The sequence below is a fragment of the Xenopus tropicalis genome, chromosome 8 (assembly GCF_000004195.4).
Source record: "Xenopus tropicalis strain Nigerian chromosome 8, UCB_Xtro_10.0, whole genome shotgun sequence".
In the NCBI taxonomy this organism is placed as follows: domain Eukaryota; kingdom Metazoa; phylum Chordata; class Amphibia; order Anura; family Pipidae; genus Xenopus; species Xenopus tropicalis.
The window spans coordinates 29,786,199-29,812,173 of NC_030684.2; the positions used below are offsets into that span (position 1 = coordinate 29,786,199).

At 37.8% G+C, this 25,975-nt stretch overlaps 1 protein-coding gene across 4 annotated transcripts in view; it reads left to right on the plus strand.

Moving 5' to 3' along the window:
* dennd1a (DENN domain containing 1A) overlaps positions 1 to 25,975 on the plus strand; it is a 414,134-nt gene that overhangs the window by 165,620 nt on the left and 222,539 nt on the right. For all 4 annotated transcript variants that reach the window (XM_031890875.1, XM_031890876.1, XM_012953023.3 and 1 more), the window contains exons 6-9: positions 10,426 to 10,495; positions 12,213 to 12,293; positions 19,920 to 19,973; positions 25,345 to 25,455. In XM_031890875.1, the coding sequence (XP_031746735.1) occupies positions 10,426 to 10,495; positions 12,213 to 12,293; positions 19,920 to 19,973; positions 25,345 to 25,455 (316 nt within the window). The remainder of the gene's footprint in view (positions 1 to 10,425; positions 10,496 to 12,212; positions 12,294 to 19,919; positions 19,974 to 25,344; positions 25,456 to 25,975) is intronic.

Below are 25,975 nucleotides of genomic sequence, written 5' to 3' on the forward strand. Positions count from 1 at the left end.
TCAGATGTTTTATCTGTAGGAGATAAGATGCAATAGAATAGAAGATTCGAAGCAATTTTAAAAAAAATGTACACATTTTTATTAAAACCTATGAATTTAGGAAAGCATTGCAATTTAGTAGTTTGGAGTAGACAGGCAGTCTTATTCTGGAATTGTCAGAATCTGTGTTTTTCAGAAATGTTTAGGTTTCTAGGACAGGGTTAGTGGAATTTTTGGCTTTGAAATCTAAAGTATGCAGCTTTCTGGAGCAGTGCTTTGGGAATTTGGTAGTGTACTGCTGGGAGTTTTTATACAAGTAAGATATCTCCATAAAACTATACATATTTAGTATAGGCGCATTCAGGAGACATGGGACTTTCCAAATTATTGGTTCTTGTTACTGAAATGGAATTACACAAAAAATTCTAGCATATTTTGAAATCTTAGGTTGTCCTGAAAAAAAATACTATCGTTTCCCTGGGTAAACTAAAAGCCCCCCAAGGAAATGCCTCTAAAGTAGGAGCGCAAAATGTTCAAAAACTGACAATAAAAGTTCTATAAGCGCCAAATCCACTGGCATTGAAAGTTTTTAAAATGGAAACGCTGTTAAGGTAAGCATGGGGGGACCGAAGGAGGGACGGCATTGGAGGAGCCACTTTAGGTGGCTCAGGGGCCAGAAACGCCCCTGTATGTTACTTCAAATGTGTTCAAAATGTTAGGCTCACTAATGTTTGCAGTGTCCCAGTGTTAAATAACTGCTGGGTGCTATAGTATATTGAGTACATAGCGTACACAGCAGAGCAGAACTGGCAAAGCTTGTAATGCATCCAGTCAGTGCTTAGAATAGAAAACACAAACCCAGTGGATTCTGCATTCCCTTTACAGAAATTACTGCATTTGTTCTCATTTTAACATCTTGGCACAATAATGTTATCTACTGGTAATAGCTTATGAGAAGATAATCACAAGGGTATTATGGATTGTGGCTCATTTCATATTCTGTTCCTTTGTGTAAAAAGCCCCCCTAAATACTGGGTGTTTTTTTTAATAACACTTTGAAATTTGAGAAAAAATACTATATGCATCATCTGAGGTATGAAATCTGTTATCTTTGGCTCATTTGGTAACAAACTCTTACTGTGACTCTTAAGCAATAGGAAACAAACATGCATACCTTCCAACATTTTAGAATTGAAAAGCAGGATGGCTGTTCTGCACAGAAAGCCACACCCACTTTGTAGCCACATCCCCCTTAATTTACATGTCTGTCCTCAAAAACACGCCCCATCTTTATAGCCGTTTACACGTACAGCTTTACAAATTCACTTGCTACAGGTCTGAGGTGTGTGAATGTGAATTATCAGCCTGCCATAGACTTGCTGATAATGCGGGACATTTAATAGGTGAACCGGGACTGCAGGCAGCCAGCTTAAATTCAGAACTGTCCCGCACAATGTGGTACACTTGGGAGGTATGAACATGCATGGCAAGAAAGAGTAGGCGGCACAGTGGCTGACTGATTTAATTTCAAGAGGATTACAGATGGGGCTGGAGGCTATAGGGGGTCATATACAACCGCAAATGCAATGAGCAAAATGCAAGTTCGAGCAAAATTGCCGTGTTTTTTCCCCCAATACAGCATTGTTGTGGTGAGATGCTCCTGATGCAATTGCTTTAAAAATCCAATTGGCATCATTTATGGCATCTGGCGTGAGTGATGCGTACCCTATCCTTTTGGTGCACTTGGACCAGAGGTTGAGTTGAGGCTTCTCTGGCAGCAGTAGGAGCAACTGCTCTTGATACTGAACAGGAGGCAGGGAGAACCAAAGGAGCACCTTTTTATGCAAGTACCTTTTAGGTATAGGATTTCATGAGCTGCCCCATCTGTTATAAATGACCCCTTGTAGTCTGAATTGCTTCCATTAAGGGGTTCTAATAGAATTTCTGCTGCATATTGAAATGTTCTCAAGCAATTGCTAGTTAAGCTGAACAAGTATTGTATATATATATATTTTTTTCTGTTAGAGTTCATGGATAGGATACATCTAATAACAAGGAACATTAAGGGGGCCAATTCATCAAAATGTGACTCTCTAAAATTCAGCCACTCTCAATTCATAGAACCAAATTGCAGAGAAATGGCACGCACTCCTTGGTCCACCACTTCTATCTATTGCACTCTCAATTCATTCCAATGGAATTTTAAGAAGCTTATTTATCAAATCGCGAACTCTAACTTTCAACCATTGATAAATACGCTTCTAAAAATCACATAGGATTCAATAGAAAACGGGTGAATTTTTCTGTAGTGAGCTCTAATTTTACGCTTTAAAACTGCCCCTATGAACAATCACAGTTTTTTATAAATAAACACAACCATGCTGATTTATTAGTCTCCCTGGGAAGCATTACATATATGTTCTACTGGGCATTTCTAGAAAAGTTTAACTGGTTGGAAACCCTGCTTAGAAATTAAAGAATTACTTATAACAGGTCATTTGTCATGCTTAGTCGGAAACAGAGTGACAGAAGCAGACTTTGGTGAGAAACCAACGGTCGCTTAGCTTGAAGCCCATGATTGTAATAAATTATTATAAAAACTGGACCATGAGAAATATAGTGGCCAGTGTGGCACATTTAGGGCTACTGTAAATATAGCACGGCCCTTCGTTGTGTTTCAGAGTAATGCTTCAGACAATTGGGAGACATTTGCAAATACATTTAAAGTAGTTTTTGAATAATGTAAATTATAGGAACGTAAAATGCCCTGTTTAAAAAAAAAAAATCGAACTGCCTTAATTTCCTCCTAACAGAGACACCATGTTGAGTTTTATTCCGTTTCTTGCAGGTCTACCCTGGTTAATTCTAGCACATCAGGCCACGGGTTTGCAGGTTTTTTTCTCTTTATGGAACTTTCAGTTGTAAAAGTGTCATTTTATATTAGAAGGCAAACATATGAGTGCCACTACTGGAAGCAGATCTGAAGGCAAGGCGGCTTGCCAGGGTCCCTCCTTGTATTCGCATTCTGCGGTGATTTATGTTTCCTTGATCCTTTGAACTTCAACTGTCTTGAGCAATCTTTAACCTATCACTTATTTTTAATGTTTCTTGCTCAGGGTCTATTGAGATGCAGGCTCTGGCCATTCTCAGCACCCACTGCTTCCCTTCCTTTGTTTAACCCCTGACCTGTAAAAACAAAAGTTAATCAAAAGTTCTAAAGTAGCTAACAGGAAGGGGAAGTTTTTGGTTACAAATTAAATATAAGCAAGTCATATGCTATAAATCCCCCAGCAGGGCTACTGGCTGAGCTGCCAAAGCTACAAGGGAGGACAGTGTGTTTGGGTTTAAGGAGCAGGCTGAAGGGCTTCTCACCCTCTCGGAGAGACTTGACTTGATTCTGCAAATATAACGATGCATGGTTTGTGTAGCGCCTCATCCCTGCAGTTATTTTAACATGAAGCATGCCATTAATGCATCTTTCTTTTGTAATGAGCAAACGTAGAGACATAATCCAAACCAAATTTACTATTGATGTATTCCTTAACCGATTTCTTCCTGCCGTGCGTTGAGTACAATATACGGCTTGTTAATGCAGCCGATTGTAAATGAAACCATACCGTTTACAAATAAAATCCCAATTCTGAGTAAAACATTTTGCTGCGTACTTATATTCTTATAGCTGCTTACCAGACTGTCTGTATAGCTGTCTATTTCTACATCCCCCAATAATCTAAGGAATACTACCCATTTATTGTTCGCCGCCACAACTTAATTAGCTGGGACTCTACATCATAACTATACAGGTATGGGACCTGATATCCAGAAAGCTCGGGACCTGGGGTTTTCCGGATAAGGGATCTTTCAGTAATTTGGATCTCAATACCTTAAGTCTGCTAAAAATCGTTTAAATATTGAATAAACCCAATAGGCATCTTTTACCTCCAATAAGGATTAATTATATCTTATTTGGGATCAAGTACAGGTACTGTTTTATTATTACAGAGAAAAAGGAATCATTTAACCATTAAATAAACCCAATAGGGCTGTTCTGCCCCCAATAAGGGGTAATTATATCTTAGTTGGGATCAAGTACAGGTACTGTTTTATTATTACAGAGAAAAGGGAATCATTTAACCATTAAATAAACCCAATAGGGCTGTTCTGCCCCCAATAAGGGGTAATTATATCTTAGTTGGGATCAAGTACAGGTACTGTTTTATTATTACAGAGAAAAGGGAATCATTTAACCATTAAATAAACCCAATAGGGCTGTTCTGCCCCCAATAAGGGGTGATTATATCTTAGTTGGGATCAAGTACAGGTACTGTTTTATTATTACAGAGAAAAGGGAATCATTTAACCATTAAATAAACCCAATAGGGCTGTTCTGCCCCAATAAGGGGTAATTATATCTTAGTTGGGATCAAGTACAGGTACTGTTTTATTATTACAGAGAAAAGGGAATCATTTAACCATTAAATAAACCCAATAGGGCTGTTCTGCCCCCAATAAGGGGTAATTATATCTTAGTTGGGATCAAGTACAGGTACTGTTTTATTATTACAAAGAAAAAGGGAATCATTTTCAAAAATTAGAATTATTTGTTTATAATAAAGTCTCTGAGAGATGGCCTTTCCGTAATATGGAACTTTCTGGATAAGGGGTTTCCGATAAGGGATCCCATACCTGTATTGATTTACTTTCTGTTGGAACAGATTATATTTTGTTCCTGGTGGGGTTCCATTTAGAGGTGGGCCCTGAGGTTCTAATTGTTACTCTTTTTTTATCTGCCTTATATTCTATTCAAATTCCTCTCCTACCCATCAGATCTTCCCCTGGGTCCACTGGTATCTAAAGCGACCCATATTGGATGATCATTCTAAAGCTGGCCATACACGTTAAGATATTTATAAGATCTTTTCATTATCGTAGGACCAAGCTTATCCTGAAACAACTATTTAAAAGTACTATTTGTCTATTAACGAAAACAACCATTTCAAGCAGTATCAAGTTGAGGCTAGGAAAACTGTAGGTGGCTACCTGCTTGGCCCTGCAAACAATTGGACAATATTTCATTGTTAACTATGAAAATTTTGCCAAATCAATTTTCTGACCAATGTCAAATGAAAAATCGCTAGATGTAAGATCGTTCAGTGCCCACTAACCTTACCATAATTTGATGGGTTTGTTGGTCGTAAGGGAGAGAAAAATCTTAACGTGTATGGCCACATTACCTTGCAATACAAGTCCTAGGTGACTCAAATGCACATAAATATGTGTTGCAGAATTATTTTGAAGAATTCCACACTTGAAAAGCTTCAGTTATAGATTAAAACTCCCTTTATTATCCTCTAGCCTATTTCTGAAAGGGATACATTTCCGACAAAATGATGTAGTCGGCATTGTTGTCCAGTAGTTGTGTTTCCTTTATGGATTTCTGTTTTCAGATTTTTCCAGCTTGGTCGCTAAAGGGTAAATAAGCTTTGGAAACCTGCTCATCTTGTCAGAAGTTGTTCAGCTTCTGATTAATAAAACCCGGTCAATTAAAGCAGATCGTAACCTGATACACCTCAACACTGCCATCATTTGACTTGGCCTGTGAACTGCATCTAGTCTGCATTACCCATAGGATGTAGTGCCTTATGAGCTGAGAAAATGTAAAGTTGCATTCTCTCTGCCCATGGATTGAATGAAATAAACTAGCATTATTAGAGCAGCATAAAGACACATTTTTGTATTCTAGTTGCTGTGTGCGCAAACTACCTATAAATCATATGATATGAAGAATGCAGGCTCTACATTAGGGGCTTTATTACCAAATAAGGGTCTGTTTAGGTAGTGAGCTTGCTATTTTTTTTCAGAAAAAACTGATGGTAAAGAACAACAATTTGGGGGGGGGGGGAGCATTTGATGTAAAAAAAGGATTCGAGAGAGAGGACTGACTTGCATTTTTTTTTTTTTAATTATTTTTTTTGGATAGATAAACCTAACCCTTGAAATAATATAGAAATAATCCCCACTACGTGTAATAAGTTGCACAGCACTGCCATAGTATCTACACACATTCACTGTTTACATTGGCTTCTTTTGCAAAAAAGAAAGTACATAAACACTATCTGAACTGGCAAAAATCTTTATTTATTTCATAATAATCTGTTTATTGTATAATACATGTTGTGACTGTTGAGTCTGACTCGTAGGGACAATTCCCCAATGCTGTTTAGTCATTTAACCTCCCTCAGCTTGTTTTGATTTGCCTGGGGCTTGTACCTCTACTTTCTAGAGAATTTCTGCATCACCCACTATGGAAAGCAGGGGGACTTCATCTCTTCACAATGGAACCTGGTAAGGGGTTCACTGTGGTCCACAAGTCTGACCTTAGTGTCACCATATTTATACATGTGTGTTATTTAGTATGCAGTAGACCTGGTAGATTCCATTGTCGTTGGGATGAAGTAAGACTGGTATCTTTCTACTTTTTTTTTATGATGGAAAAATCTGATGTAAAATAAAGTGTTTAAAATGTTACAAACAACGTTGGGTTTAACATTCCTCCCCCCCCCCCCCCCCATAACACCTCTTTTTACACCAACTTTTACAGTAGGCTGCACACTCGCAAAAATTCATTATACACCTATATATGTACAGCAGACCTTACATGGTATCCTATGGCGTTAGAGTAGCGATATCATTTGTATTTGAATAATTCTTTTTCCACACAGCTTTGGGTTTTATTTGCATTTCATGTTATACTGATCCAGTCCATTGTCACTCTTTTTTCTGCTTCCACTGATATCATGAAAACACACAAACACAAAATTTGTATTTCACTTTAGGGCTGTGGCACACTCTGAGATTAGTCGTCCTTGAGAGGAAACTTCCGCGATTTCGGGGAAATTGCGGTGCCACGTATGCCACCCCACCGGCGATTTACATTCTCGCTGGTGGGATGGCATTTTGGGGAGATTAGTCGCCCGAGACAAGGGAGATTTGTTGTGCGGCGACTAATCTCTCCGTGTGCCACAGCCCTTATGGCTACTAAAAAAGCATTTAAGCATTAAATAAATCCAGTAGGATTGGTTTGCCTCCAATAAAGAATAATTCTATTTTAGTAAGGGGCAAGTACAATGTACTATTTATATTGCAGAGGAAAGGGAAATTCTGGATAACGGGTTCTTGTATAACGCATCTCATACAGGTCCCATTATCCAGAATGCTCGGGACTTGGGGTTTTCCGGATAAGGGATCTTTCTGTAATTTGGATCTCCATACCTTAAGTCTACTAAAAGATTACTAAAAGATTATTTAAACATTAATTAAACCCAATAGGCTTGTTTTGCCTCCAATAAGGATTCATTGTATCTTAGTTGGGATTAAACACAAGGTACTGTTTTATTATTACAGAGAAAAAGGAAATCATTTTTAAAAATTAGAATTATTTGCTTATAACAGAGTCTATGGGGGACGGACTTTCCGTAATTCAGAACTTTATGGAAAATGGGTTTCCGGAAAATGGATCCTATACCTGTACCTGTTCTTTTTATTAAACTGGCAAAAGTTTAGGTTAAAAAAAAAATAAAAGTAAAGAAGTAATTGTATAAAGAGGGCTGCATAAAGATACTATACCTACAGTATCAAATTTTTTGTGCCCTTTATGCCACAACATATATTATTATTTTGTTATTTTAGTGGAATTAAGCACTTTACTTACTGTGCTTTTTATTGTCTAAATATTGCTGTTAAACTGTAGATTCAACACTGTCATTTTAATTCTCTTGCTGAAATTGTATTTGCTTCCATTTTTATATCTCCACTTTAGTTAGTGTGTATGGCTGAAGGGCTACATCTTCCCCCAATGCTGTTGTAGCCTATGGTATAATACTTGGCCTGCTAGAAAAAAATAAATATGTTTAAAGACATTTTCCAGCTGACCAGAATTGTTTCTTTTATACCAAGCACAATTCCTTCCTTCTCTCACTTTTCAGCTAACTAGAAGGAGCTTCCAGCGATAAGGGCCGTGTAATCCTTCTGTTTACTGAAAGCTCCTTAATCTTCCTCTCAAAGTCCATGGATTTCTTGGTACTCCTTCAGCCGCCCCAACTCTGGGGAAGTTTGTTTATAAGAAAGGACCTTTCTGCTGCCTAATCCCTCTCTGAATGTTTACACAGCAACTGCTACATAAACGTTGTTTAAACTGGTAATCGTTTTCCACTTTGTAATATCCAGCAAACAGCAGCCTCGACTGATTGAAATGTATTAGCCGGAGCGATAATGCTGTCATATCGTATGAAAAGTTAAGTTGCTTATCGGTGTATTTTGATAAGCTGCTTAAATTTTACAGTACTACTCGCAGGTTTCAGACAAACATTAGTGCTACTCATTCATCTGTCACATAAATTGCATAGCACTTCATTTATTACTGCACGCGGCACGGTGAGTAACCATGGGGGCATAGATTCCTTTACAGTTGGCAGGATGTAGTCGTATCATGCAAAATCTTTAAAATCTATCCAGCTCTATCATAGGATACAGCCTTTGGGCTTCACATTTGGGACTGTAGGGCACCTTTGCTGCTATTTCACTGCATATGAAGACTGCAAGGCTATGCACAAAACGCTGCTTAGGAGAGAAACATTTTACTCCGATATTTCACTTTATGGGCTGAGAGGGACCGTGAGAAGACAACTGATTGCTGATTTGATTCATTGGTTCTGAATTTGTAGCATAGTTTCAGTTCACTTTGTTTAATCTGTCATTGTTTCTAACAGATTTAGAGCTGTAAGCTCTACAGGGCAGGGACCTCCTCTTGTGTCTTTGACTCTTAACTTATTGCAACTGTATCTTGTATTTATTGTTATACTTTGTATTTATCTATTATTATCATCTTTAACCCCCTGTTTGTATTAATGTATTCTACTGTACAGCGCTGCGTACATAAGCAGCATTTTATAAATAAAGATATACATACATACATACATCTATTATACATGGAGCCAATGGTATAACTATAGAGCAAGCAGACCCCATGGTCGCAGGGGGCCCGGACCAAGGCATCTGCTTCATCTATATCCCCACTCCCCAGCCGCTCCTACCTACACCTACCTTCACCTGCTTGAACCGGTGGGGAATGGGGGTTACAATCTATTGGGAGGGAGGATGGAGGGAGGGAAGTACAAGTTGGAAATTCTGTGTGCTCCAGGCCTATGAAAATGGAACTCAGTACAAATACATTGCTACCAGGACTTTATAAAATTCTAAAAAGAGGGCAAAATTGCTTGAAAATGTTTTATAGCTCAGATCTAATTTGGAGTGGTGCCGTATGCCTGGATAATGCTTTTCATTATGCAGAGCAATTCCTTCCATTGGATGGTGCCAAAGTATGGATGATGAGATTTTTAGCCCAAACAAGCTTACTGCCATCTATATGCATCACCTAAAAGGTGCATGAAAAGTTCAGCTCAGTTAGCCAGCCAGCTTGTTCTGTTCATGGCAGCTTACTAGCTCGGAGTTAGAAAATGCAGATAATGGCACAAAAAGGACATCTGTGATTCATATTTTGCCGAAACATGTTTCTCTTGATTCTCCAAAATTCTCAAGGCTTATTGCAAAGTAGAATAGTTAAAATTAGAGTAAATGAACCTATATTGAGTAAAAAAAAGTTCATGTAACCAAATGTCTTCAGTTTTACAAATAGACAGGTATGAAATCTGTTATCCAGACACACCTTTATCCAAAAGGATCCAAATTACAGGAAGCCCATCTCCCATAGACTCAACTTTGATCAAATAATTTTAATTTTTAGCAAAGATGCAAAGGTGGCAACCCTAGTTTGCGACCTTCTGTGTCTCACACAGGCAATGTTTCCCATGCAAGTGGATTAACCACTGCTGTATTTTGCTTAAAAATTATGCCATTATATATAACATTTTGGTCATCCACATGTTGGACAGATCAAACTGATTAGGCCATTGAGCAAAATTTCCATTATCGGAGAGTGTACAAGGATAAAGCCCTCTATTGAATGTTTAGTGTAATATTATTTGTCAAATGTTTAGCTGTTTAGGAACACAGATGGAAACTTGGGGTGCATTCACCATTTAAGCTATTGAAACATTTTTGTTATTTGTAGGATATAGATTATAAGCTCTTGTGTCTTTGACTCTTAACTTATTGCAACTTTACCTTATTATTTATTGTTATACTTTGTATTTATCTATTATTATCTTAATAACACCCTGTCTGTATTAATGTATTCTACTGTACAGCACTGCGTACATAAGTAGCGCTTTATAAATAAAGATAAACATACATACATGTAGGAGCATTCATGAAATGGTTAAGGTTATTAAAGCACTGCATGTAAGAGACTGGTTATTAGGTGTTTCTGTAGACCACAGAGAAGAGCCACAAGATTTATTGTGCTGCTATGTGTCTGCTTGTTTTCAGCTACCTCCCATGGTTTGAAGCATTTTACAAACTGCTGAACATCTTGGCAGAATACTCCTCGAAAAATCAGGTACTACCATAAAAATATCTTATGTTTTGTCTCTAATTGATTTATGTGGATAAAATTTTAAAGGAACACAAGCCACGCAGGTCCCAGTTATTCCCTAAAATCCTTACAGAATTCAAATAGTCCTACAAGGGTCTCACTAGCACACAATTACCTGCTCCGCTTTGCTATACATAATGTTGATTGTTGTGCATACATAGTGCTTTTGTTATTTGCTCTGCATGCATATGGCAGAAAATGCTAAAGCTGCTGGACCCAGACTGCAGTGTCAATACTCATTAACCATTAAGCCACAGAAATCAACAGACACCAGACCAGAGCATAGCTAAATAAAATCTATTGCTACAATGGTATGCTTCTATTTATATGTTTTCCCTAAAGGAGAAACTGTGCCAGTGTAAGGCAAAACACATTTAAATATAATTTTAAAATGAATTATAACTATAGTTGCCTGTATTCTGAAGGGAAGTCTATCTTGTCAACAGTAACTGTCCAAAGAAGCAATTTCTAACATTTTGTAGATTTATAGATGCTTATACTTATTGTACAGCGATGCAGAATATGTTAGCGCTTTATATATAAATGTTAATAGTAATAATAATAATAATTGGCAATTATCAGTGTTATAACAATGGAGAAGCAGTCAGACCCAGGACTATAGCTTGGGAATCATACACTTTCCTCAAGATAAACAATTTTGCTGTAGGGTCCAGGAACTTCTAGTTACACCACTATAGGTAAACATTACCTTTGCTATTAAAAATATCATTAATTGTCCAAGGATATGACAAGAAAAGCAAAGTATAAAGTGCAAAGTGCAGTAGAAATTACTACTAAAAGTAGAACGGGTGCAAGTTATACACGTTTAAACAAAGCAATGTGTTTTTTTTAACACAGGAAATTCGAAATGAATAAAATAATATCAGTTACATGTTAGCAGTGGGTTTGTTTTCCTGCTTTGGCTAGACTAACACGTGCAGTTTTGTTTGGCTTCTAGGTCCATAAGAGAAGCAGCTTACCAACGTAAAGAAAGTAATACATTTACAGTACAATTGTGTCAGTTGGGGATTGTGTTTCCTGATTCCTCTATGGTTGTTTTCCTTATTCTTAAACAAAAACTTGAATTCTTGATTCTTGAAACAATTTTCCTAACACTCTTTCTTCAGGCTGAAGTACACTGGTCTAATCCGGAATTTTTGTCATAAAGAGTTAAAGGATCCAGGACAGATAGGGAGGAAGAAGAGTAAAGTCAATTACATACCCATAAATTAATTTCTCCATGAATGCAGAATCAAGTGAAAAGTGAATGATTTTGGTCTCCTTTAATCTTATAAAGGAAATTGCAAAAATGAGTTACCAAACTGAAAGCTAGACCCAATACATCATTCTGCCCACTGTCAACAATGGTACTCTACTGTCTATTGTCAGATTGTGGTCAGGCAACAATATGAACTTAGAGAGAAATCTCCAAGACCAGTATAATAAACAAAAACATTAGACTGCTATTAAAGTTAATGAACCTTATATTGTTACAGTTTTTAAGACATTTCACAGAGCTTTTGACATATGTCAAATGCCCAAAGTCAAATCTAGCTCCAGTATCCTAAATGTTAATTTATGGATCTCATCATTATGGGTTAATCAGCCCAAAAGTTGTTTTTCTTTAATTTAACTATAACACCCATTAATAACACTTTGAATTGATCTACATTTTCTTCAGGACTCCCAACGCAATGAACTCCTTAAGACTCTATATACACTTCCAATTCCGGAACCTGGAACAGCTATGCATCTTAGTGTGGTAAGACAATGTTCTTATTAACCTTCTTTACTTCACTTACTGTACAAATATTTATCTGCAGCTAGCCTCTAACTGCCTATAGATGGGCCTAGCTATTGTGGCTCTAGCCTAATAAATAGATTTTTGGGTATCGACCACTTTTTCAATCATTGTAATGGGATTGCCCTTTACAGTGATTGAAATATACTTGTTTATTTGCTAGCCCAAAAACTAATAAACAGTAAATATTTAACATAAACAATTAATATGCATACTCCATTATTATAGGGGTCATTTTACAGAAGGGCTATTGGTTGAAAATACACCCCTTAGTGCTAATTTAGGCAGCAGTTTTGCCCTGGGGAATCACTGCACTGTGCATATGTATTGTAATGTGTAAGCCCAACATCATTGGGGATGTTGCCCATAGCAACATATATAGTAACATAGGGTGAAAAAAAGACCAGAGTCCATCAAGTTCAACCCTTCCAAGTAAACCCAGCACACACAAACCTATACTGACCTATCTAAACACTCACATACATAAATCATATATACCAACATCAATACTAAGGGGCACATTTACAAAAGCACGAACGCTCGAGCGTTCATGCGAATGCTCCGAGCGTATTTTTGCTGTTTTTTTTCGGGCGTCCGCACGACTTTTTCATACGGCGCACGACTTTTTCGTACAGCGCACGACTTTTTCGGACGTTTGCACGAAAAAATCGGAAAGGTTTTACCGCTGTTTACAATTGTTCGTTACGAAAATTTCGTGACTTTCGGATCGCCAATACGATATTATCGTGACTAATACGATTTTTTCGTAAGCATTTTCGTGATATTTGCGATCTTCCGAAATATCACAATAGCCTTGGATACTATGCTTGTTCAAGAACTCATCCAGGCCCCTCTTATAGGCATTAACAGAATCACTAGGAAGGCTGAAGTATGAAAATAGAATTTTTATCTTCAGCAAGTAGTGCACGGTAATGCAAATTGATCAATTTCTGAAATAAACAAGAGATGAACTATAAAAACATAATAAGTAGGTGGCCTAGGATAGAGCTTGGAGGCACCCCACAGAAAGAAGTAGGCGAATAAGGCAGTGCATTATTGTAGTATTCCCTAAACAAGTCATGAGAAAAATGGGAAGAATACTAAGGCAGAGAACAGGAGGAGGAGAGCTTGATTAGAGAGATCAAGTAGCATTAGTAAGTAGAAGTTTTGAAGTTAGCAGGTCATTGATTAGCAGTTTCAGTGGAATGTGGACACAAACAGATTGTCAAGCAAACCATGATCCGAGAGAGGTGGGCTCAGTCAGTTATATATTAGCATTCGGATGAGCTTTGAGATAAGGGTATAATATGATGTGGGATGGAGGTTGCCTAAATTGGAGGAGACAGGGGAGAGTTTTATTTGGGAGGAGAAGAAGGGATTAATAAATGGGTGGGATTAAGGTAGTATGAAGAGAGTTCTGTATAGGCGAAATCTGGCAAAGATCATGTTTGGGGTGGATGTATAACAAAGTTTCAAAAAATGTTTAATTTTTTTTGCAAGATAAATTACAGATCAACGCAACAGGCTATGGAAAAAGACCCAATAACAGAACCTAGCACAATATTGTTACCATTTAGTACAAATGCCAGGGTCTTGCAACACAACTCTGTGTGTGTCCAGAACCATAGAAAGTCTATACACGGATTTTTCTGTGTGTTTTAAAGTGCTGTAGTGATTATTGTAAAGTGTTATAGTGCTTTCTCTAGGCATAAAATGGTACAAAACAAGGTGCTATAGTGCTTTCTTCAACAAAAATAAATGAATCAAGCAAAGTGCTATAGTGCTTTCTCCAAAAAACAAAAATCAGCATGTGGCTTCTCCACTCTCCTGGGGGATTAGCAACTTTCAACATTCCTGATTTCAAAACAGCTGCTGCCTTAAATTTTTATTTTCTCTCCTAAAACAACTTCAGGTTTTCTTGGGATATTAAGCAGTTTATCTGATTCAAGGCTATTCCAATGTTTGGAGATAATTCTTTTGATTTCATGGGCTCCAGGTGCATATGTAGTGACAAAAGCACACTTATTTTCTTTACCGGTCTCCTTATCAGATCCTCCCTCTTATTCCTGCAACCTTTCTACTGATTTTTTTCTACATTCCTTTTTGTTTCCCCTTTTCATAAATCTGTTTGTGACAAATTCTATTTGTTTATCCATTTTCTCTGGTTCAGAGCAGTTCTTTTATAAACGGCATAGCTGGCCAAAGGGTATAATATTTATCCATGTTGGATGGTGGTTACTGCTAGCTGAGACATAGCTGCAAACATCAACTTCTTTAAAAAAAAATTTTAAAATGTTTTTTCTCTTTTTTTCACATATATTTCTAAATCTAAAAAACTTGTTTGCTGGAATTAAAATTTAATGAGAACTTCAAGTCAAAATTTTGGTTTAGGGTTTCTACAAATTTGAGCAGTTCTGACTAAGGGCCCTGCCCTATGAATAAAATGCTATGTATGAAACAATGCCAGAGGACGAGACTCATGCCCAGCTTAGGGAGAATTTGCTGGTCCTCCCAATAACCCATCAGGGGGATGGCATAGCTGGGTGTGAATCTCGTTCCCATGGCGATCCTGCAGACTTGTAAATAAATAGAAATTTCAAACAAGAAATAATTGTGCGTTAAAATATATAAAATAGACTTTAGTATAAATTCTTCTTGTGGGGGGGTGGGGGGGATTTGGTCATCAGGTTCCAAAATAGAGTGCTACCACTTTAAGATCTTGATCAGGTCTGATTGATATATTTCTGCAATATTTTATCCACATATACAGATAAATGACAAGAAATTGAATTTATGCTGGAAATTATTGGTCTACCACAGGGACCCCCAACCTTTCCTACTCATGAGCCAAATGTCAAATGTAAAAAGACTTGGAGAGCAACACAAGCATCATACAAGTTCATGGAGGAGCCAAATAAGGGCTGTGATTGGCTATTAGGGAGCCTCTATGCAGAATATCAGCTTACAGGGGCTTTATTTGGTAGGAAATCTTGTTTTTATTCAACCAAAACTTGCCACCAAGTCAGGAATTCAAAAATAACTCCCTGGTTTGGGGGCACTGAGAGCAACATGTCCCCCTGAGCCACTGGTTGGAAATCACTGATCTACCAGGTGGATCCTATGTATTTGTGGTAGACTGTAAAACATCGGTATAACCGGGTTTTTTTTTTGCGTGAATAATATCTTTTCTTTTATTTTCACATAATATTCCTTCTAATCCTGCTTCCTCCACTAATTTCTGCAATTTATTGTTAAAAAATTTCGTAGGGTCATTTTTCTTAGGTACCCTCATCTCTCAACTGTTTATTGCACATTTCTAGGTAATTCCCAATATCCATTATTACCACCCCTGCCCCTCTATTTGCGGGGTTCGCAAAGGCCCTCCTTAGCCTCAATTTTCTAATAAATTTCTCTGCATCCACAAACATGCTAAAATTACTCATTCTGTTTGTGGGTGCAAATGATGGACCTTTGTTTAAAACTTTCCCTTTTTAGATTTAGAAATATATGTGATAAAAGGGGAAATTAATTTTAACCCGCAGGTTACAATCCCAGAGGGATAACAATTTTAGGGTATTAAAACTGTAGAAAAAAACTGGAGAGGGGAGACTAAAGACAAAATACACTGCAAAGGGAAAGTAAATAGATATATGACATGCAGACCTTTATTCCCCTAGAGTGCCTTTTCTCTGTTTCCGCCTTTCCCCTGTTTACTTTTGTAAGCTTTTTACAACCTATATGTGCTATTTTGCCAAACATATATGTAATTTTTACACTTTAAATTTGGTAAGATATGTATGTATTAATTAATTCACTGATTGAAAGTTAACCTGTGTCTAAAAAAATTAATATAAACAGCCTTCCTAACCTGGTGCCCATATAATTTGAATGGGGGAGAAGTTATAAGAACATTCTGTGGATGAATGGAAGAATGGGAATAGTAACTATGGCAACACGGGCAATATAAGGAAACTAGCAGGGGAAGAAAAGCCGTCCTTAGTGAAACGCGTCAGGCGTGACATCACTTCCGGTTGTGGCAGTGAGTGGATGCACCGGTGAAACGCATGAGAGAGGGAGACGCTGGCAGGATCCATCTTTGTACTGCAATTGTTGACTTTGAAGATCTGGGTCATAATGCTGGAGAATAATGTGCAATAAGTTTTATAATCCTTTTAAAAATAAATGTGAATTACACTATGGCACTGCCCCTGGTTTTTAATGTCTTTACAGAGAAAAGGAGTACTCTGAAGTTCATACTGCTGTAAGTTGCTTATGCCACAAGAGAGTGGAGAAGCTGCATGCTGAGTTTTGTTTTTTCCGAGAAAGCACTTTGCTGTAATCACTACAGCATTTTAAAACACACAGAAAAATCTGTGTATAGACGTATGGTTCTGGACACACACAATTGTGTTTAAACACCCTGGTTTTTGTACTGAGAGTTAACAGGTTAGGTTCTGTTATTTGTTTTTTTTCCCATAGCCTATGGTTGGGGTAGATGTCTTCAGTTTCCAGTATTAAGAATGCAGTGAGAATTGTGAAATATATAGCAGGCCCTGTATTAGCAAGGATATTAACATGCTTAAAGGGAAAGCTTGCCTTTGAGTTATAGATGGACTTGTTCCTAACAACTATTCAGTTGGTCATCAATATTTTTTGTGCTATATGAATTATTAGCAGCCTTAGTATACCTATTGCAAGCCTCCAACCAGACATGCTAAATGGTGGTTGTTTAAACCCTATCAGCAAATATATACTACTACTAAGCTATTCCATGGGGACCACTTCGCCACACAAACATTATTTTATTTACAGGTGAGGGACAAGTAAATGTGTGCAGTGATCTTTTATATTGTTTGTGGGATTACATAGGTACAGACAGATTAGGCTTTATTCTCAACCCCCACATCTTTTCTGTTACATTAATTTTTTATTAGGCCTATATAAAGATAAACTGTGTTCCATAGGCTAAACCAGATAGCAAAAAAAAAAAAAAGGAAACAAGCAAATTACTTGCTTGGTTCTAAACTTAGAGCCTACTAGTCCTTTCAGTGATCACTCACCCCAATCTTCTCTCTGGCAACAAAAGGTTTATATTTTGCAGCTCTGTTCATTGGGCTCCTTGGAATGTAAGACCTTCCTGGTCAGATGGGTTAATCCCTATTTGCAAAAAGCCTGAAACCACTAGTGCTTAACGGTCGTCTCTTTAACTTTATCTGACAAGCTTCATCTGTTGGACTTTGATAAGTCACCAGTTGGCAAAGAACATGACCATCCCATGTCACAAGTTGTTCTGTGTAACCTGCAGGACAAGCTGCCTTTCTGCCTGCTGGTGTTCTGGCTTACCTTGGTCTCTGTTTCAGGGCAATGGCATGAAGGAATGCTGACAGCCTCTTCTGCCTCCCCCTCTTCCCACAGACTTTTACAAGCAGTCAAGTAGAAACTAATATCTAAGAAACAGCCTAAGGACTATTTTGTTTTGATCCTTCGGCACATCCGCTACTCACAAAGTCCCAATATCACCAGGGGTGCTGAGCTGCCTTTTTTTCTTCCTCAACATTCTGATTTGTGTTTTGATATTTGTAATTGTGATGTACTGTCATATTTAAACCGCTGCCTATCAAATCAATGACATTATGTGCTGCAGGTTATGCTTCTCCATATGGCTTCAGTATAACCATCTTATTTGTTATCTGAACTTGGATACATTGCTTTGCAGAATCTGGGAGCTATAAATATAAATACTAGAGTTTTATTTGGTGTCAACGAGCCCCTTCTTTCCTATCTTTGTAAATTGGGAATTAATGTACACATTTAGAACTGTCTATGAAGATTCTTATTCATCCAGGTCATGATATATACATATCTAGTAGTGTTAAGTCTAAAACAACTGCACTTTTTTGAGTTTTCTTGAAAATGTTCTGAAGAAGCCACTTGGATGAGTAGTTACATAGTTGCAAGACATGACATTAACAGAATCTGCCATCACAACATCACTAGGAAGGGCATTCCCCAACCTCACTGCCTTCACCATGAAAAACCACCTACACTGCTGCAAATGGAAACTCTGTTCCTCTAATCCAGTGGTGGGAAAACTTATTAGTCAACTGAGCCAAATATCAACAAAACAACGATTGAAATTTCTTTACCCCTTTAAGAAGGATATTAGAAGGATTTTAGTGTGTTATAGAGAGGCCAATTCTAAGCAACTAGTCTTCATTATTTGTTTTTCATAGTTTTTGAATTATATGCCTTCTTCATATAACACTTTCGATGGAGGATACAAACCTTGACACTAACACTTTTATCCAGCCATAAAGCTTTTGCTTTGCAATGTTTTTCCTTGCTTACAAGGGGAATATACTGATCTATATACTTGTTGAGCAATGTTTTCATGTAGACAGTAATATCATGAGATTCTGCATTTGCTCTTCCCCCAGTTCTCTAATTTGGAATTTCAGCAGCTGGTTTCAAGGGTCAAATTTACCCTAGCAATCTAAAAGCTGTTTAACATAGGATTGTTTTAACTTAAATGTGAACTACCCCTTAAACCAGCGTTTTTCAACCGCTGTTCCGCGGCTGCCTGGTGTGCCGTAGGCAGGGCCGCAATTTTTACTTTCCCCTTTAATAAAATCCGGGCCCTGTCATTGGTTGCGCCCCGTGTGTACGGGTGACATCAGTACGCACAGGGCGCAACGTTATAAGGGCCTGTGTGCGGTTGCGTGTAGGCAGAAGTGCAGAGGCGGCGCGTGTGAGGGGAAGATGCTGCTGAAGCCGCCGAAGAGCAGAAGTAAAATGCTGCTGGGCACCAATGTATTAGGGGGGGCCACGGGGCACACTGACTTATGGGGGCACTGCTGCTGGGCACCAATGTACTAGGGGGGCACTGCTCTTGGCACCAATGTACTGGAGGGCACTGCTGCTGGGCACCAATGTACTAGGGGGGCACTGCTCTTGGCACCAATGTACTAGGGGGACACTGCTCTTGGCACCAATGTACTAGGGGGGCACTGCTCTTGGCACCAATGTACTAGGGGGGCACTGCTGCTGGGCACCAATGTACTAGGGGGGCACTGCTCTTGGCACCAATGTACTAGGGGGGCACTGCTGCTGGGCACCAATGTACTAGGGGGCACTGCTGCTGGGCACAGAGTTACATTTTTTAACATTTTCTAATGGTGGTGTGCCTCGTGATTTTTTTCATGGAACAAGTGTGCCTTTGCCCAAAAAAGGTTGAAAAACACTGCCTTAAACAGTGTCTTGTTTACAAGTAAACACATGTCACAAACAGCCAAAAAATGCCACATCTCTCAATTTATTTAGCCCAGCATTCAGATTTGCCTTGACTGGAGTGTTTGGCTACAGATCAAGCTATGTCCCCATTTAATAAGGGGAACCACAACATTTTAATTTTCCTTTTATGAGTTAAATTTCTTTTAACAGTGTTTGTGGTTAGTTCTTCCTTGCCTTGGCTGCATTCTTCTATTGTGCATTCCTTTCAGTTTACTCTTTTCAGATATTTTCCTTTGCTGTTTGGTTTGTACTATTTTTATTTCTTTCTAACTAAAACAGATATTTTTTTCCCTCTAGCATTCCTACTTTACAGTGCCTGATTCTCGAGAATTGCCTAGTATACCCGAAAATGTGAGTAGAGTTTATGTTCTTCAAGATAATATTTTATTGTTAAGCTTGTCCATATTTCTCTTAACCAGTCATTAGATCTGCCAATAATTAGTGTTATATTTCTCAAAATAAATCCAAAGTAAGATTTCAGTTTGTTCTCCATACTAAAACTTCTTATTGTGTTGACTGTGTTCAATAGTCCATGGTAAAATGTTAAATAAGGGGCCTTTGCTGTTAAATAATGGTTCCTTACTGTCAAATAAAACAGATTTATCCAGAGCAGACAAAGCTGAGTCATTGGGGCCCAGAAAGTTTAGGGGGCCCTTTGGCTTTACATGAAAGCAGCGGTTCTCAACCTGTGTGTCGGGACCCCTTTGGGGGTCAAACAACCCTTTCACAGGGGTCACCTAAGACCATTGGAATAGAAATAGGAATAATTTTATGGTTGGGGGTCACCACAATATGCATTAAAGGATGGTAATGTGTTTTCTAATACCATCAGAAGAGAGGTGAAACCTTACATAGCCTTTATAAGGAATCTTTATATTTATTTTTCCCCTGAAACCTGTGTCACTCTAGATGTTCCCAAACTACTCGACTAGGAAATAAAGGACTATAAAAGACTAACAGAGCTCCATAAAGTCTGCTCAGTTTACCCACAAAACAATGAGAAGACAGACCACCACATTGGGATGGACCACAGCTTTATTGAAAATATGCAACAAAACTATTCAACATTTAATTACATGTATTACTATTGTTATGAAATAGTACCATAATACAGTCATGCTGAAATGATGGACTACCTGCCATGCTGGCCACCTTCTGCATCCGCATTTGGCGGGCAAATAAAAAAAAATAAACATAATGAGTGCCGATCTACTGGTACACCGTGCCCCACTGAACCATCAGCACATTGTGCTATTTAGCCTAGTGGATGTACTACCAAGCCCCTGGCAAGCAGCCCTACTGCCAAGTTGTTGCCTGTGATCTTGGATAATTAGGGAGGGTGGGTATGTTTCTCCCTGTTGTCCTGTGGAAAAGAGGGCGCTGCTGAGCAGGAACCCTATTTAATTCTTTATCTTCCAGACCCTCCCCCTGACCTGCCATACTTTTGCCTCAGCTCACTGTATTTTACTCCAATAAAGAATTTTCTTTCATACACACATCAGTATTCATGTAGGTGTCTAAGTGTAGATAAATACAGGCAATTCCCCATCATAAATATTAATGGGTTTGCGGTGGCTGACCTGCAGTGTGCAGCATAAAAGCAGAGCATTGAAATAATTACTACGTTTTAAGAGAGTCTAAGTGTTTTCCACAAAGGTGTAAGAGTTTATTTGTTGAGCAATGGTTCTTCATGTATACATCTACCTGCAACAATATTAGCTCCTTTCTAATTATCATGCTTTGTGTTAAACAAGTTCAAAGAATGATCTTTGGGCTCCTGTAAGAGGCTGGAAATACAATGAATACCATTCAGGTGTATCATGTAATTATATGAATTCTTTATGTACGGTAAGGTAGATATTTCTACTGGCTGGTATTTTTTATATTTTTTAAAAAGTTCTAAAATAACCAACAGAGAGGTTCAGGTAGTCCTTGATACAAAGTTGTTTGTTATTGGCTTTGTCAGTCTCTTGTAGACAATGCAACAAACCAGTAGCACCCAGTATTAAAATAAATCTCAAACCTTAGATTTGTGACCAAACAATATTTTTTCTTTGCTGGTAACAGTTTGGCGTTGGATAGGGTCATAACATCACTTAAAAATTCAGGGATACGTCTAAAGCAGGGATCCCCAACCTTTTATACCAGTGAGCCACATTCAAATGGAAAAAGTGTTGGGGAGCAACACAAGCATGAAAAATGTTCCTGGGGTGCAAATAAGAGCTATGATTGGCTATTTGGTAGCTCCTATGTGGACTGGCAGATTATACAAGGCTCTGTTTGGCTCTACACTGGGTTTTTATGCAACCAAAATTTGCCTCCTAACCAGAAATTCAAAAATGAGCATCTACTTTGAGGCCCCTGGGAGCAACATCCAAGGGATTGGGGAGCAACGTGTTGCTCATGAGCCACTGGTTGGGGATCACTGGTCTAAAGCATCCAGATAGCAGGGCTGAACTGATTGTAGTTTATCTTTAATGCAATCAGTGATGGTCTGCAATATGTATTTATGGCCCTGAATTTTTAAGTGACTTGGTGACCCTAGAATTGGGTATTGTGCTTCAGAATTTGAGCTGCTCAAGCATTTGCAAATTCAAGGTTCAAGTCTTTTTTCAGGGTTTACAACCAAATTCCTCCCTTTGACTATAATAGAGCTGCGGCTTCTGACTTTTTAGGGGTGAGAGAGAAGAATAAAGCTGATGGTCACCCTTGACTTACATAACAATATCCAACTACAATATCCCAAATACATATATTTGTTTGGAAGTTTAGAAGCATCCCTCCTGCTATTATTTCCACAATTCACATTGAAACAATTCTAAAACAAGGGCAAGCAATAGCATGCAGGAAAACCCCATACAGAGTGAAAAGAGGTCTCAGGGTAATATAAACAGCCAGTTTCACGCACCATATGAACACAATTCCTGCAACACATTGCAGAGTTTAAATGTTCATAGAAATTCAGTTGTGCCTGTATTTTCTAGTTCATGGTTTTACAAGACGTGCCATTGGTTATTACTTTTATAAATGGAAAATGGAAACATTTCATGGTACAAATATATAATGATATATCAGTGAGGGTGAATAGAACCAGTCTAACATACATTAACCCTTGTTTGGTGGGGAATCTTTATTCTGTTGCGCTAATTCTGTAGTATTTAATAGAATAGATATTACAACAACTCCATATGCCATATACTACATATACCATACTCCAGCCTATATCTTATATCTGTTTTTATGAAAAGAAAAGCTTGCTTAGGTTATATTTAAAAAGTCATGACACCTGGAAGTTTTCTAAACAACTATGAAGTGAGAGAGGATAGAATTTGGCCTTTATCTGGAACAATCACTCTGCATCCAAGTGAAACACCTCTTTAACATCAGGCTCATGCGCTTTTATAGTCGGCAGTAAATTTGGTGTTTATAGAAGACTTTACGCAGCGCTGCCAGAAGCAGGTATTTGGGTCCCTTAGCCTTTATGGAGGCATGGCTAGCATAACCCTTTCAGTTCTAGAGCAGGGGGAAGCTTTAAAAAAAGATTGATGTCAGATGGAAAGGGTTGAAACTGAGTCTTTCCAGATATTTTGTATCTTCTTAATGTTAAGCCACTTTCTGTTACTAACTTGCCTGCTTCATGGACTGATTTTGCAACCATTGCACTTCATTCTTAGTTACTGATTTGCAGAATGTCTCTTACTCAGTCTTTCCCCTTGTATTTGATTTTTTTTTAGGAAGGAAACCCTTTACTGTGCTCTGTGCCTTCTTCTTTCTTACAGAACACTTACATTTATGGGCTCATTTAGCAATTTTAGAGTTTGTGAATTTGAGAGATTTTTTTAATTAAAAATTAAAAAATAAACTTGAATGCTTGCTTATTTATTAATATGGTAAACTCGAATACCTCAAATTTTTGAGTTTACAAACTCAAAATATGTCAAATATACATCAAATATCTTAAAGGAGAAGGAAAGGCTAATAAAGAGTTAATCTCAAGCTGCAGGCATACCTTCAGTTCTCTCAATAGTGCCCTTAAGTCTCCCCATATTTCTCCTGTTCAGTGATCAGAAGCCTCATAGGAAAAAAAAAACACTGAGCTGTGTAAAGAAAATTCCCATAATGCCACGCTCCTGCACCAAGACCCCTGTACATGCTCAGTTAGTAATACAATGAGAAAGCTTCCTCCTGATTGGCTCAGATCACACATTCCTAAGGGGGGGGAGGAGTACTTAGCATTCTTTTGGGAGAGGGAGCAGGAGAGAGCTGGGCAGACTCTGGCACAGGAAAAAAAAGAGGCAAGAAATCATTTTTCTTTTGATAGAGAACTCAGTGCAGCATTACTGTGAGTGCTAATGAATACATAGACCTTTCTGTTATTACCTTTCCTTCTTCTTTAAATTAAGAATATGGCTTGACTTGCCTAGGACAACTCCCATTGACTTCTACATGAACTCGCAAGATTTCGTATTTATTTTTTAAGGCATTCAAGTTTTTGAATGTCTAAATGTTTTGTAAATTATTTTTTTATATAACAAAACATAAACATGGGAACTTAATATAGAAATAGAAAAGGGAAAAGGGAAAGGGAAGAATATTGTTAGAAAAAAGAAATAGAAGATTAATAAAGAGGGAGAAGGGGAGGAGATCCAGTGCTAACTATATGACCTTTATCATAAGAAACATATATCAGGTATGTTTTAAAAGACACAGGGACTATTAGTTTTAGGGTTAAGAATCTATAACAACCAAATATTAATAAATGTGTCCGTACATCCTCTGGAGAGATAAGGGGCTTTATAATATGTTAAAGTCCTTCCATTCCTCCATAGTGAGTATGGTAGTCCTGTTAAATTTGAGGAGGATTTGTTTTTTGCTGTAGAACATAAGTAGTTGAAGTAAAGTCCAGTTCTCCATGGAGGTCACAATGCCATTAGTTAGTGCCAGTAATGCCACCACCGGGTCAGGCTGTATTGTGAGCCCCAGCACTTTAGGGATAAAAGTGAAAATTGGTGCCCAGTAGTTGTTAAGTTTATGGCATGTCCAAACAACATGGAACCATGTACCTGGGTGGATTAATCTAGTGAAGTCACTTTAGGGGTCAAATAAGATAATAAAACATTGGTGATGCTGTGACTTATTTAATGCTCTGTAAAATACATCATATGAATGAGTTTATTTTAAAAAAGTAAATGTATTTCATTAGCTAAGTAAAAGTTCTTATTTACTCACTACTTGGCCTAAGATCATGGCAATGTGTTTTTACAAGCCTTCATAAGACACATATATTGCCTGACTAGTGTTAATAGCTCACTTTGTATTGTCTGATACATAATCACCTATAATTGAAATTCGAAATATAAAACAAGCCAGATACTTATGATTACTACTGGTGCAGCTTTGTTCTTATTCTTTAACACCACCGGTGTGAAACCTGTTATCCAGAATGCTGGAGAGTTGGGGTTTTTTTTTTTTTGATTAATTTATATACAAGGTACTGTTTTATTATTACAAAGAAAAAGGACTTAATTTTAAAAAATGTGAACTATTTGATTAAAATAGAATCAACAGGAGATGACCTTCCCGTAATTAGGAGCTTTCTAGATAATGGGTCTCATATCATATCATAGATCCCATACCTGTAGTATATTTAGCTAAGTATTAAAATCAAGGGAAGTAAAAACTGATAAACTTGTTGGTAATCATTGTGTCTGTTTCCTTACAGAGAAACCTTACAGAATACTTTGTGGCCGTAGATGTGAATAATATGCTGCACCTCTATGCTAGTATGTTATATGAGCGAAGAATCCTGATTTGCTGCAGCAAACTCAGCACGGTAAGATCATTTCTTAGATATCCTCATGGATTTTTTAAATTGTGCTTTTGATTTGCACTGAAGAAAACATACAGATATCATAGAAAATGGGGATCAAGCTAAAATAACCATTTTCATTCTCTCTGTTACCAGATTATTAAAGTAATGGCAAACTTGTGGTGGTATAAAATATATGTTATTAAATAGCTGGTTGAACCATACCTGAAAGTTTCATATGTGTGGCAGTGTAGCCATGTCTTTTTTATTTTAGGGTGGTCCCTGAAATGTGCCCTCCACTTCACGTCATGTTGCAAGGGAGATATATTAAGAAGCCTTTCACGTCCATGTACCGATAACTATGGCAGCCTTCAGATAAATGTTTGAGAAATCCCTGTCTAAAGGCTATACACAGGTCATGACCATGGATTGTTCAACAGTGAACCATAGCCGTTATCTGTAGACTGATTAACCGAACAGAAAGCAACTTACTTTGGCATATCCATTTAGTAAAAGCAGTTGACCTCTCAAGTTAGGCTGGCTA